At 36.5% G+C, this 14,797-nt stretch overlaps 1 protein-coding gene across 5 annotated transcripts in view; it reads left to right on the top strand.

The window, feature by feature from the left end:
* The window catches only part of LOC121313419 (catenin delta-2-like), a 350,408-nt gene that overhangs the window by 194,981 nt on the left and 140,630 nt on the right, over positions 1-14,797 (top strand). For 3 of the 5 annotated variants that reach the window (XM_041245938.1, XM_041245942.1, XM_041245941.1), the window contains 2 exons: positions 857-1,109; positions 3,463-3,519. In XM_041245938.1, coding sequence (XP_041101872.1) covers positions 857-1,109; positions 3,463-3,519 — 310 coding nt within the window. The remainder of the gene's footprint in view (positions 1-856; positions 1,110-3,462; positions 3,520-14,797) is intronic. The other 2 variants (XM_041245943.1, XM_041245940.1) reach the window with 1 other exon arrangement.

Consider the following 14,797-nt stretch of genomic DNA (forward strand, 5'->3'; position numbering starts at 1 on the left):
TTAAATATTTCCATTGTGGTTTAAAGTAGAAAGATGTTCTTATTAATCTGCCTCTGACTGCCTCTACAAGGCCATCATTTTAAATTATTGTCCTTAGTTGCTGTAAATGATAGTGCTTTAACTAGGTAAGATTAAAGAGCAAAAAGTGGGAATAATTTACCTATAATATCATATCATGCTACTGACCCCCCAAGCTACCAGCCCAGTGTGCAGCTTTATATAATTGTATGCATCAGCTTTTCAGAGTCACATTTAGCCTGGCTTCAGTGAAAAAAACTATGCCACTCTGAAGTAAAGGGGTTTAGCAAACTGGTTTATGCTGAGGAAGGATATGATTGTTTCACTCAGCCATCAAATAATTAAAGCTTATTTATAGTTTTCACTAACGCTGAACTATTTCAGTTGAAGTCAGGTGGCCTCACACCATAGCATCACTTCATCCATCTGTATAATTATCAAACCCATCATCTTTACATTGAACTGTTTGCACTTCTGGTGTGATATGAATGTGAATGGAGCCTTCAATAATGCTCTTATTTAGTTTAAAATACAGTCTATATGGCCGAAGAACAGGACACTTTTTTTATTGTGTCATTCCCAAAAAAGAAACTCCTGTCAGAAACAATGTAGAATGATGTGTTATTGTTCGTAGGTTATTTTAGATAATACCAGAAAGTAATTTAGTTACTGATGTTAGTTTTTTAAATGCATAAACTGAACTGACTCTGCCTTTGCAACTCTCGACCCCCTGTTTTTTTTTTGTTGTATGTCTGTTTGTTCCTTTGCTTAGACCTAGTAAACCAGTTCTGTGAACAAGTCCTGAATTTTTTGCTTTGTCCCTACTTTCCTGTCATAGCCCCGTCTTCCCCTGGTGTTGACTCCGTACCCTTGCAGCGCACAGGCAGCCAGCAAGGCCCTCAGAACGCCACGGGCACTTATCAGAGAGCCAGCTATGCAGCAGGCCCGGCCTCCAATTATGCAGACCCCTACCGCACTCTTAAGTACTGCCCTTCCATGGATTCACCATACAGCAAATCTGGGCCATCCATCCCACTGGAGGGGACCTTGGCAAGGTCACCTTCCATTGACAGCATTCAAAAGGATCCCAGGTGGGTGACACCCTATTTATACTCTGTTTAGCATGAGGTGGTCTGCAAGCAGCTCTCTTTAAATATGAAACAGATTACTTTTTAGCACTTGTTTCTCTCACACACTGATTTTAACCTTAATATAGACTTTAATTCTTAAATAAAACAATTGCTCTGTTATTTATGTTTTTTTTAAAAAAGACTTAAAGGTGCCGCATTTTTCAAGTTGAGTAGTTAGTAGGGTTCCTTGGTATTTGATTCAGTTATTTGAATATACAATACAGTATATCACTCTGCCTAATACATTATCTAACATGTTTTGCTGAATCGGCACAGTTCCTATATAGATAATTAGAAATTCTGTGAACAATTTGTCCATGGGAATCCTTGGGGGCCTTTTAAAAGATGTAAAGGTAGCTGTTGCAGTAATAAATAGCCTAAACCATCAAATTATTAGCCCTGCTGTAAATATTTATTTTAGTGCTTTGATTTCTTTTTTATATATAAGACACATTTTCAAGCATTTATAAAAAAAAAAAAAAAAAAAAAAAAATTGCTACCTTGGCTGAATTTACTTATAACAGAGACACAGAGTCAGCAGAGGACACAGTGTTAGAGAAAGCTATGGTATAAATAGTGGGCCTAGCAAATGTTGACATTATTATTTGGTGTGTAGGCGCAATAGTCAATTGGAAACTTGTCATTTGTTTAGTAGGTTCAAGGGGATTACAAAAGATACAAACAGGATACAAAGTCTTAAATGCAGTTCAGATAGTTTAAGATCTAGTGTTTTAATTTCCATGATCAACAAAAGTTTTTTGGTTTTTTTTAATACATTAATATAAATTTTTAAAATTTTTTTATTTTTTTTAATTAAGACAAACATTAAATGGAAGAGAGCTGTGCATACAACCCATTGATAACACAAGCAATATAAATTAAGATAAAGTAAATCAAAGCAATTATTTGTAATTCAGAAGCTGATTTAGTTCTATTGGACCAAGTAGCTCAGTAACTAATCTGATAATAAAATTATAAGTGCTGGCGGGAGCAGAGCTGAGGTTGTTTTTTAGTTTTTTATTTCCTGTACTTTTTGCTTTAATTAACTGCATTTACAGCACATCCTATACAAAGACACCCATTGACCCTGTCTAAGTGATTTCTAATCAATATCTAGTCACACTTATAGTCAATGTTTTTGCAACAAAAGTAGAGGTGTCATTGACTTAACATTAAACACAGTCTTTCCATCAGTAGACCGGCACTTGTTTACAAACTTAAACTGGAAAATGTTTAGTTATATGACTATATCTACAAACTGGAAGACACAACAGATGTATTGGGGTGTATTCACAAATCATTAACAAAAAATTGAAGAGGACAGCAGTTTCATACTGTACTTTCTAATGTGCAGATGTTTTATAAATATAGCCGAGTATACACATTATTAATAAGTGATGCTAGATTCTCAAAGCTTTTTACTCCAAATTGTCTTTTATTTTTATATATATATATATATATATATATATATATATATATATATATATATATATATATAATACACTGAAGCATTTATTTCGGGCCTAGTTATAAGTTGTTTTCTGTTACACTTTTAATCCGTTCTTCGTGTTCCGTATCACACAAAACTAGTTAGCCACAAAGGTCATTGTTACACAAGCAGAATAAAAGTGACAAACAAGTATTATGGGAAACCTTTACCCTTTAACTCAAGGTCACAGAACACCGTGCCAATCCTATTTTCACGCTAGGACTAGAATCGATAATCCAATTTGGACAAGCATTTGTACAGTTACAGAGTTAGGTAAAAACGTGGTGCATATTGTGTGAGAAGCAAACCCTTGAAAAAGAAATAGGTCATGACAGCCATGGAAAGTAGTTTCTTACAGCTTGCTTTGGATAACACTTTGTATAAATACAACATCGGGCATTCCTAGTTATTTTCTAGGATATCCAGTAAATGGAAGGTACTCGATTGTGGTTAGTTTTATAATTGTAATTGGATGTTTTTTCCTTCTTTTTTTAAATTCTAATAACAATTTGGAGTGAAAGACTTTTGAGATTTAGCTGCTTTATTTTCCTGTTCTATGGTGCTGTTCAGCCAAAGTTAACGCTTGATGCTGTTGCTACTGCAGAGATGTGTTTGAGGGGTGTTCTCTTATGACTATGATACTTAATTAACTCCATAAAATGAAAACAAGGATCTTAAATGGGAGCAGTTTTTAAAACTTTTTTTTTTTTTTTTTTTTTTTTATCCAGTCTACCCCTAATTGTAATTTAACAGAACACACCTTTTTAATGTGAAACTCCTTCATGCCAGCCACCTACCTTTTTCTCTCTACCTGTCTCTTGATAGGTACAGCTGTGAATTCCTTGTCTGGAATCAAAATCAAGCAGAGCAAAGAATCACAAAGTAATCAAATGTTTATTTACATTTTATTCCTGATTTACATTTTCATCTTTAAAAATATTTAGCATTATTATTAATATTAGTAATCTTTACCCCAGTATAAGGACATGTAGTCTTGGTTTTTCATACAGTAGTTGACAGTGACTGGACATATTCTAAAGCATTGTATATAGCCGTATGATCTGAATTGCACTCTCAGTATGTTTTGTTAAAGGGGTAACAACCAAGGAGGACGTATATATTGGTTTTCTGGCATATCTATTGATTTGCTTTCATGTATTGGTTCATTGGCATATCTCTCGGTTTGCTGGCATATCTATTGGTTTTCTGGCATATGTATTGGTTCGCTGGCATATATATTGGTTTACTGTGGCGTATATATTGGTTTGCTGGGCTATGTATTGTTTTGTTGGCATATCTATTGGTTTACTGTGGCATATCTATTGGTTTGCTGTGGTGGCATGTCTATTGGTTTGCTGGCATATGCATTGGTTTACTGTGGCATATCTATTGGTTTGCTGTGGCATGTCTATTGGTTTGCTGGCATATGCATTGGTTCTCTCACTCATGCATTGGTTTGCTGGCGCATGTATCGCAAAATAATTTTAAGCAGGCTCAGTTTAGACAGCTTCTGGTCCTGCTTTATTAGCACAATTTCACCATAGTTTTATTTATGGTCTGTTTTCCTGTAGGAAACTGTAAAACTGAAAAGGGGATGCATCATTCCCTTTTGGCTAAAAATTTAACAAAAGATTAACCATAGTAGTTTTTATGAAATAGTGGATTGCTATTTTGTAAAATTGGTATTGGGAAATATGTGTAATTATTGCTTACAGTAAAAGCAGAAGTGTTCATACAGAAGAGGCTATGAAACTCACTGTTATGACTCCAAAGTAGTCAGCATCCTCCAGCAAACAGCAGATTATCTGGAGCCAACATGGAGGATACCTTAATGCAGGAACACTTTTCCAAACCCCCCTGTAAGTGTCTGCTTTAACACTGCCTCAAACCCATTGTCTGTTTTCACCTGTAAGTTTTGATTGATTGTTTTTTTTTCATGTGGTCACTTTAAGTCATTGATTTTTGAGCACTTCCTTTCTGTATGCATCAAGGTGCTTTGCATGAAGAGGGTTCAAGATTCACTGCAGTTTACAGCATGAACTTCTGTGCAGTAGGGTTTTGTGCAATAGCCTGCTTCCACGTGTCTCCATTACAATAGTCTCCACAATGCTTAGCACTCTTTGACAAAGAAAGTATTGCAATATAATTTTTGTAATTGCATTCTTCCAAGAAGACATATCTTTACATTGGTAAATATTGAATAGTCAAATTGAACGTCATTAAAATAATGGAGATGGCGCACTGTCGATAAAATAACATGTGTTATTTCTCTCCAGGTTGGCTTAAGGAGGGTCCTTCATAAGAAAGGGAGATGTGTCCTTATTTTAAACCATTAATCTTCTTTGCTTTTGTCATAGTGTATACAATACAGTGCAATATATTATTAAATACTCAATAGTGCTAAACTGTCCTAAATTGAAGACATTGGTGGGTTTCCATGGAACAATAAAAAGTTTCCTTTTTCTCTTGCTATTTTGGAAATACCTATGGGTTTCGATTAAGTTTTCTTTAGGGAGAGGAATTCTCCTTCCAAATGCAAATTACCTAATTCATATTAAAATACGGGAGGGTATATTTAAATGTTTCTCTTTGAGTTTGTTTGGCCTTTCATGACCACTGATACCGTGCAGCTTTCTTCAACTGTGTTTCCACAAAGCTTTTAGCTTGTGTTGAAGAAGCACCTCATTTGGCCACCAACAAATTATAATAAAAAAGCAAGGGAAACAAAAACATCCCAGACATAGCGTTACACAAAAAAATAAATAAATAAATAAAATCAACATTCCACAAGAAAGCATTGTATACTATCCATATATTGATACTACGCTGCATTTATTATACAGTGGCTTGCGAAAGTATTGACCCCCTTGGCATTTTTCCTATTTTGTTGCCTTACAACCTGGAATTAAAATAGATTTTCTGGGGGTTTGTATCATTTGAACACTTTGAACATGCAAAATATTGTATTTATAAAATAAAATATTTATTGTGAAACAAACAAGAAATAAGACAAAAAAACAGAAAACTTGAGCATGCATAAGTATTCACCCCCCCAGAGTCAATACTTTGTAGAGGCACATTTTGCAGCAATTACAGCTGCAAGTCTCTTGGGGTATGTATCTATAAGCTTGGCACAACTAGCCACTGGGATTTTTGCCCATTCTTAAAGGCAAAACTGCTCCAGCTCCTTCAAGTTGGATGGGTTCCGCTGGTGTACAGCAATCTTTAAGTCATACCACAGATTCGCAATTGGATTGAGGTCTGGGCTTTGAATAGGCCGTTCCAAGACATTTAAATGTTTCCACTTAAACCACTTGAGTGTTGCTTTAGCAGTATGGTTAAGGTCATTGTCCTGCTGGAAGGTGAACTTCCGTCCCGGTCTCAAATCTCTGGAAGACTGAAACAGGTTTCCCTCAAGAATTTCCCTGTATTTAGCACCATCCATCATTCCTTCAATTCTGACCAGTTTCCCAGTCCCTGCCGATGAAAAACATCCCCACAGCATGATGCTGCCACCACCATGCTTCACTGTGGGGATGGTGTTCTCGGGGTGAAGAGAGGTGTTGGGTTTGCGCCAGACATAGCGTTTTCCTTGATGGCCAAAAAGTCTCATCTGACCAGAGTACCTTCTTCCATATGTTTGGGGAGTCTCCCACATGACTTTTGGCGAACACCAAACATGTTTGCTTATTTGGCTTAAAGTGGTCCTTTGGACAGATACTCCAATCACCACTGTGGAGCTTTGCAGCTCCTTCAGGGTTATCTTTGGTCTCTTTGTTGCCTCTCTGATTAATGCCCTCCTTGCCTGGTCCGTGAGTTTTGGTGGGTGGCCCTCTCTTGCCAGGTTTGTTGTGGTGCCATATTCTTTCCATTTTTTAATAATGGCTTTAATGGTGCTCCGTGGGATGTTCAAAGTTTCGGATATTTTTTTATAACCCAACCCTGATCTGTACTTCTCCACAACTTTGTCCCTGACCTGTTTGGAGAGCTCCTTGGTCTTCATGGTGCCGCTTGCTTGGCGTCAATACTTTCGCAAGCCACTGTAGACCTATTATGCACATATGTATGTAATATATACAAGTTTTCCTACAGAACCGTGGCTTCAGCAATTCTGATCCTTATGGCAGTCTACAAACGGAGCTAAAATCCAGCACTTCAGGTTTAATGTAATAAAAACAAGTGCAGTCAAAATGTTTACTACAGTATATTTTCAAAATACTATTAGTAAATCTACAACAGACTACCCAAATCACCCACATTTTCCACTACATAATATTCTATAATAATAATAATAATAATAATAATAATAATAATAATAAGCAACTTTACGGCTTCGAAGGAGTTATTGTGAAATTTAAGCATTTTAATTGGTTTCTATTTAGTCAATTGTAGACATAACTTTCCATAATCACTTTTTTGAGTGAAATTATGATCTACTTTACTTAATGCTTTTGCTTTCTCCTCTTCACATCCGTTCTCCACTCACTGAACACACAACCCCGAGTGAGTGAAAACATGGTGCTTTTATGCAGCTGTACCGAGACTCGAGTGCTAATCAATCATTCAATTGGAGTCGCGGTACAACTGCATGTGAATTAATAAAGTGCAATTCCCCGCGCTCACACATTATTACATTTCACTTGCACATGAAATGCTGTGCAATCCTCGTGTCTAAATACAAATATACATTTTAAACACTCGTGTTACACAGACCCGTTTATATCCTGTGTACCAATGACTATACACCAACATTATCATACAACGTATAACACAAAATACACACAGGGGCGGGCACTTTGCCACACAAACATAGAACATATTATTAACCTTGAGTGCATGAAAAAGGTTATTAACGTGCTTTCTGTATCTGTTTTGTAAAATATGTATACAATATTTCAGTATACAATGTTGGATGGATCAATATCGAATAATCCAGTATCAGTGCCTAGTTATGAAGTGTGCTTAGAATTGTCACCCAAGTTAGTAAAGTACAAGCTATGGAACTTTGAAACCTGCTCTGAGGTTTGGGATAAAATCTTTTTTTCTGAATCAGACATGCTCCAACATTTGCATACTGATATGTGTTCTTCCAGGGGACTAAATGAATGGCTATCCATGCTGTTACAGCTGAAACGATTTTAAAGAGCAACTTGGTCTGGGTATCAAACATCTGTGTTATCTTAACTAATGTATTTTCCTTGTTTATATTCACCGTCACATTGATTGATGTTCTTTATTGATTAAGATGCCCTGTGATCTTAGTATAGCTCTTAGAATCGGGTAGAATGTAACTATTAAACTGTCTCTTGCCCATAACAAGTAGCTTATAACTTGTTCTATAATAGCTGTTATGCAGCCACCCTCTGCTGTTGTACTACCTTGAATTGCACTGCATGCGATTCTATATGCTAGTGCCGCATAGCAGCCTCAGTTAGTCAAACTACAAAACATGGAGAACCAGCTCAGGTTTAATTCAGAAGTCTAGACAGAATCTTTAAAAAGTAAATAAGTTTGCTTTTATTCAATGTTATCTTGGTTATTCTCGTTGACCTATATCACTGCCCTTACAAATGCATTCCTTTCACTAATCATAATCACTTTTACAGTTTTCAGCAGTTTGGTTTTGAGTAATAGCTTTTTTTCTTCTTCCTTTAATCCCTTGTATAGTACTGACTGCTTGATCACGTGATCACTTTTGTCAAGATCTCCTTCCATCCTGTTGTAATCCTTAAATAGCGAGCCATTGTGTGCCTGATTAAAGTCTCGTTGTTAAAGTGCCTAGTCAGACTTTCAGGGAAAAAATGTTTAAAGCGTACATATAATACATTATTGTAACTTGACCATGGCATTTAATTATGTATGCTTGCTTTTTCACTTAAAAAATGTATAATGATACAATAGAACAACTCTACCACGGTAGATTTGTTGCTTGTTCTAGTTAAAAGCGCCCTTCTAGTTGTTTATTTTCAGAGAAAGTTGGAGTACTGGGTCTGTGACAGTGACCCTGCTATTAAGTTAGTGTCTGTCACTTTATTGTTTTTGCTCAAGTGGTGAGGACTCTTAACCACGGTTTGCAGAAGGCAGTGTAAGGTGGAATTGTCAAACCACATCATGCCATGTATTCATTTTCCAACCAACCTATGACCTAACCATTTTGGTCAAATATATTTGATCAAGTATATTACACTTGTATGCTTACATTTCTGTATTTGCTAGCATTTCCAGCACATTTTTCTATTATTATGTTCAGTAACAGCATGAATTGCTTTATTTCATAGACAGATAAAATGGGATTCTCATTAGGCTTTTAGACATATAGAAAACAGTGCATAATAAAACATAATCTGAGGTAATTATCTGATGTAAAATATTTCAGCTAAATTACTTGCTCTCACTTTGTTTTACTACCCTTTGCTTTGCCTTACCAATGGTATATTGATTATTATGAAATATATTTTTCATTCTTTCCAATGAAGTTGATATCATTTTGTTGTTTCTGGTAACTTGTTTCTTAGCCAAGTTGCTACTGTATTTGATCAAAGTAGCGCCCACGTGCTTATTTTCTTAATCTTCTCTTTACATTGGAGTTGTCAATTGGCCACTGTGATATAATCGATGCAGCACCACAAGACTGACCTCTGACTGACTTGATACTGCCGTTTCATGTGACCAACCTCTGACAGGAAACAGCTCATTCATTCATTCGCAACCACCAAATGCAGCAGATTACAGTATCACTTCACAATGAGTGAGAAACCTAAACTTAATTAAATCGCTCAATTGGCTTTAAATCTCAGGTTATTCTGGATAATTGCAGCGCTTCCTGTCAAAGGACAAAGCCATCAGTGCACTGGACACAGTTTGTTTACATTTTGGCAATTTAGCTCGTCAAATTATGCAGTACAGTTACCAGTAACTAAAAGTACAGTCAACAATGTGTGCACAGTTTGTGGTTGGATTTTTTTTGTAAAAATAATGCTGTGGTTATTACACTGATTATTTTTGTTTCAAAATACTGTTTGGCCAGAGTGTTACCTTTGCTGATGAGGCTTGTGCTTCAGTCCATCTATGCAAGTTGTACCAAGTTTGTACAGTACTGTAAGAAGTACATACCGTACTTTATAGCGTGTTTAAATTGGCAGAAGTTGAAACTCTATACTGTAATTGATTCCTTCACAACAGTTCTTTGCACAGCCACAGGTGGATGTAGTAGTTTAATTGGTTTGGGGATTGTTTAAGTGTTTTATGGGAACCTGGCCAGGTGGTAATTGAATGATGGAGTGTCAATTACCTCTTGTCACACTCTATAAAAGTAGCAAAGGAATTAGTGTTTGTTGTGGGTTGTGTAGGAGTGTGGAGCTGAGAAGGAGTGAAATGAGAGAGAGAAAGGTACCGTGATAGCTATGCTTGGGTGTTATGTTTTAATAAAAGTGTACAGAAAAACATTTAATCTTGCAGTTATTGGTTGTGGCCTTCAACACTGTGTGTATGTGTGTGTGTGTGTGTGTGTGTGTATACAGTACTGTGCAAAAGTTTTAGGCAGGTGTGAAAAAATGTTGTAAAATAAGAATGCTTTCAAAAATAGACATGTTAATAGTTTATATTGATCAATTAACTAAATGCAAAGTGAGTGAACAGAAGAAAAATCTACATCAAATCAATATTTGGTGTGACCACACTTTGTCTTCAAAACAGCATCAATTCTTCTAGGTACACAGGGATTTTGTAGGCATATAGTCAGGTGAGGTTGCTGAAGACAGTTTACTGTCAAAAGTCATACACCATGGCAAGACTGAGCACAGCAACAAGACACAAGGTAGTTATACTGCATCAGCAAGGTCTCTCCCTGGCAGAAATTTCAAGGCAGACAGGGGTTTCCAGATGTGCTGTCCAAGCTCTTTTGAAGAAGCACAAAGAAATGGACAACGTTGAGGACAGTAGACGCAGTGGTTGGCCAAGGAAATTTACTGCAGCAGATGAAAGACACTCATCCTTACTTCCCTTTGCAATCGGAAGATGTCCAGCAGTGCCATCAGCTCAGAATTGGCAGAAAACAGTACGACCCTGGTACACCCATCTACTGTCCGGAGAAGTCTGGTCTGAAGCGGCCTTCATGGAAGACTTGCGGCCAAAAAGCCATACCTCCGACGTGGAAACAAGGCCAAGCGACTCAACTATGCACGAAAACACAGGAAAAATGGCAGCAGGTGCTCTGGACTGATGAGTCAAAATTTATATTTGACTGTAGCAGAAGGCAGTTTGTTCGCTGAAGGGCTGGAGAGCGGTACACGAATGAGTGTCTGCAGGCAACAGTGAAGCATGATGGAGGTTCCTTGCAAGTTTTGTGTTGCATTTCTTCAAATGGAGTTGGGGATTTGGTCAGAATTAATGGTCTCCTCAATGCTGAGAAGTACAGGCAGATACTTATCCATCATGTAATACCATCAGGGAGGCATCTGATTGGCCCCAAATTTATTCTGCAGCATGACAACTACCCCAAACATACAGCGAAAGTCATTAAGAACTATCTTCAGCGTAAAGAAGAACAAGGAGTCCTGGAAGTGATGGTATGGCCCCCACAGAGCCCTGATCTCAACATCGTCGAGTCTGTCTGGGATTACATGAAGAGAGAGAAGCAACTTAGGCTGCCTAAATCCACAGAAGAACTGTGGTTAGTTCTCCAAGATGTTTGGGCCAGCCTACCTGCAGAGTTCCTTCGAAAACTGTGTGCAGGAGTACCTAGAAGAATTGATACTGTTTTGAAGGCAAAGGGTGGTCACACCAAATATTGATTTGATGTAGATTTTTCCTCTGTTCACTCATTTTGCATTTACTTAATTGATAAATATAAACTATTAACATGTCTATTTTTGAAAGCATTCTTACTTTACAGCATTTTTTCACACCTGCCTAAAACTTTTGCACAGTACTGTGTGTGTGTGTGTGTGTGTGTGTGTGTGTGTATATATATATATATATATATATATATATATATATATATATATATATATATATATATATATATATTATAAAATGGCTTGGATAAATTAAGTGCTGTGATTGGCTGAACACGATCACATGAACGTGCAGTAATAATTGTCTTATTGCACGGCAAGGACATCATAGACCAACTTACTTACCTGATCTCTTAATATTACTATACCTTAATAGTAACAGTTATCTAAACAGTGTTTCTGTAGGTAAAAGTGTCAACATCCAACTGAAAAAGCATTTAAATTACTCAACAATCTGTTTTTTTTTTTTTTTTTTTTTCATCTCTGTCACAAAGAATTACAGAAAAATTGGCAAGCCCCTCCCCCGAGTGCCAGTGCAGTGCAGTGTTTGGATGTTCCATGAATCATCCCTCAGATGTGGAAAATCAGTCTGCTTTCAATTCAGAAATGTCATTTCATCTTGAAAAATGTTACTATAAATGGCAACGTTCAATGTAATGTTTATGGCAAATTAAAAAAGTACAAAATATATGTTACAATCAAACGGTCTTCAGTAGGGTTGCTACCTTTTCCACAGAAGAAACCCGGACATATTTCTCAGCCTAGTTCTATCAAACCTGCAGTACACTAGTAAATCAATGCAATTTCTGAATCGACAATCCTGTCTACGTGTTTTTTGGGGGTTTTTTTAGAAATAATTTCTGAGTCTGAAAAGCTTGTTTATGTAAATTGTGCAGATCAGTACTAAACACATTTCTAATAAGATAGTGGAAATCCTTTTAAGCAAATAATGAACAACCCTTAGGTAATGTTGGATGTGAGGTTTGTAAGACCTTGTTTGCTTGGAAGGATGTTTGAACTCTTGAAAGCCTGGTTTGATATGAATTGTTGTATACAGGTTCATAATTGTGAGGAAATGAAACAATCACTATTACAGAATTTTTACAAAGGGTTCTCCCAAAACACCCACAAAATCTCTCCCACTGGCTATGCATACTGTACATAGCCTGCTAACACAAGACATCTGCCAGACACAACAACAGTACATTTTTCAATGTACATCTTAAATACTGCACATCAGTACATATTTAAATTCTATTAGAGAGGCGTGGGCTTAAATTTAAAACAGCCCATGTGTAAAATACAAAAAAGACACATACAGTCAATCACATTCATCAATATTACCTCCAAGTCCATATACTTACAAATATACTATAAGTGGCAAGATATGTTCTGGTTGCTAGGCTACTCGTGCTGTATATCTGAAATTACAATTAGTTGCCTAATGCGGTTTGACTCACTTGAGTATAGGGCACAATGTTCCTCATCATCATAATCAAGTATTTATAGATCTTGATGAAGTATAACAGGAGCGTACAAACAGCAAAGCACACATCATGTACAAAAGCATTACATTTGCATTTCAAGAATCTGTGCTGGTTGACATTCTAAATTCTTGTTTTTTTGTAAGCAAGGCTTGTTTTTTGTAGCAAAGGCTTGTTTTTAGCTTGATCTTTCAGTGGGTGGCAGGTGAAATCAAGTATCCAGATCAATTATTTACAGTAGCTCAGTGGGAAAGTATTTTTAGTAAAAAGAAAAAAAAAATAGAATAGTCAGGAGAACAGGAGTGAATATATGACCGCATGGATATATTTACAATAACATGAACAATTACTTAAATATGTATATATGTACTGAATATACAACTAGGCCCAGAAAAAGAAAAAAAACAAAAACAAAAAAAACAGTTGACAGATTATTTTTTAAAAACCTTAAAAGAGGAATGACAAAATCAGTTGTCATACAAAAGCTACTGTATAATCTACTCGAAAACAACAGTTTCCCTCACTAGTGTATTATTGTCTACAATTAAGCTACTTGTTAGACTGTTACCACTGTGTACAGTGCATCTGTTTTACCCCACAGTAAGTAATAGAGGTATAGTTCAGGTATATTTATTTATGGTTTATATGGGGTAAATGGATAGGAGAACCCAGACAGAAACCCATAACTTCTAAGGTTTTGTTTTAGTTTCTATGATTTTAAAAAGGTGCACTATGAAGCAATATTTGTTTTTGAGAACAGTGCAAACTCACACATCCTTGTATTCTTTGTGCTGAATTAGATTGACTAGTGATATCGTACATGTTCTTCATGCTATCTAAATGGCATTGGACTTGCTGTCCTGAGCCTCCCAAGTTTGACATCAAATCATTTTCACAAAACATGGAGTTAGTTGCTCTGGCCGTTACATTTCAGTGTTTTTGAATTTTTATTTCAGGCACTGTTAGTATCACTGTAAGAAAATCGTGATTTGACGCAGTTGCATTACAAAAAAAAAAAAAAAATACAAATGTCAAATGCTGGTTAAATATTCATGTTGGCCTTCTCCTATCAAGGGAGAGATAATTGTTGATCTTGATACCACGTGTGGTTTTGTGAATGGTAAATATTGTATTTCTTTAAGGGGTTACAGTCTGTGCAAACTGTCCTTGAAAATCATTAGTGGTGGTAGAAGCACTTGAAATGCATAGCTCATGCAGCAAATGACTTCTACATCAAATGAGTGCTGGTAGGTATCGCCATTAGTGTTTGCCATCCTATCTGAAGTAGCATAGTAACAGCTTTAATTTCAGGTCCCAAATATAGTGCTCTCTCAATAAAGCATATAAATAACAAAATAATTCTAGTCTTACCTAATATGAATTATGTCAATTTGTACTGTAGAGCTCAAAAAGACGAATACATTATGAGTGCTATTTCTTTTCAGAGCAATTTTTGCTGATGGTTCTCATTTTTTTCTTCTTCCTAAGGCAATAACTTAAGAGACTTTGAAAACATGTGAGTCATTGGAAGATGTTCCTTACTAGGTTACTTACTGCAACCCTGGTTCCCTTAAAGAGAAGATGACCACCACAACATACTTAAGGGATATGTCTGCCTATTGGTAGGTATTCACTGAGCTCTTTCTCAGAGCTGCCGATAGGCCCCTTCCTGGAGTGATGCCCTCGGTCCTGCCCACCAAAGGATTAAACAGTCAACTCACGGAAGCCATGAACTCTTTTACATCAAACCTGTGAGGGCGACCAATGCAACCTCACTGGGTGGTGGTCGTATTCTCTTTCAGGGAATCATACGGTAAGTAGCCTAACGTTCCCTTTCAATTCGAAGACGACCACCACAACATACTTATGGAAAAGTATACC

Source organism: Polyodon spathula, chromosome 3, assembly GCF_017654505.1.
Source record: "Polyodon spathula isolate WHYD16114869_AA chromosome 3, ASM1765450v1, whole genome shotgun sequence".
Lineage (NCBI taxonomy): Eukaryota > Metazoa > Chordata > Actinopteri > Acipenseriformes > Polyodontidae > Polyodon > Polyodon spathula.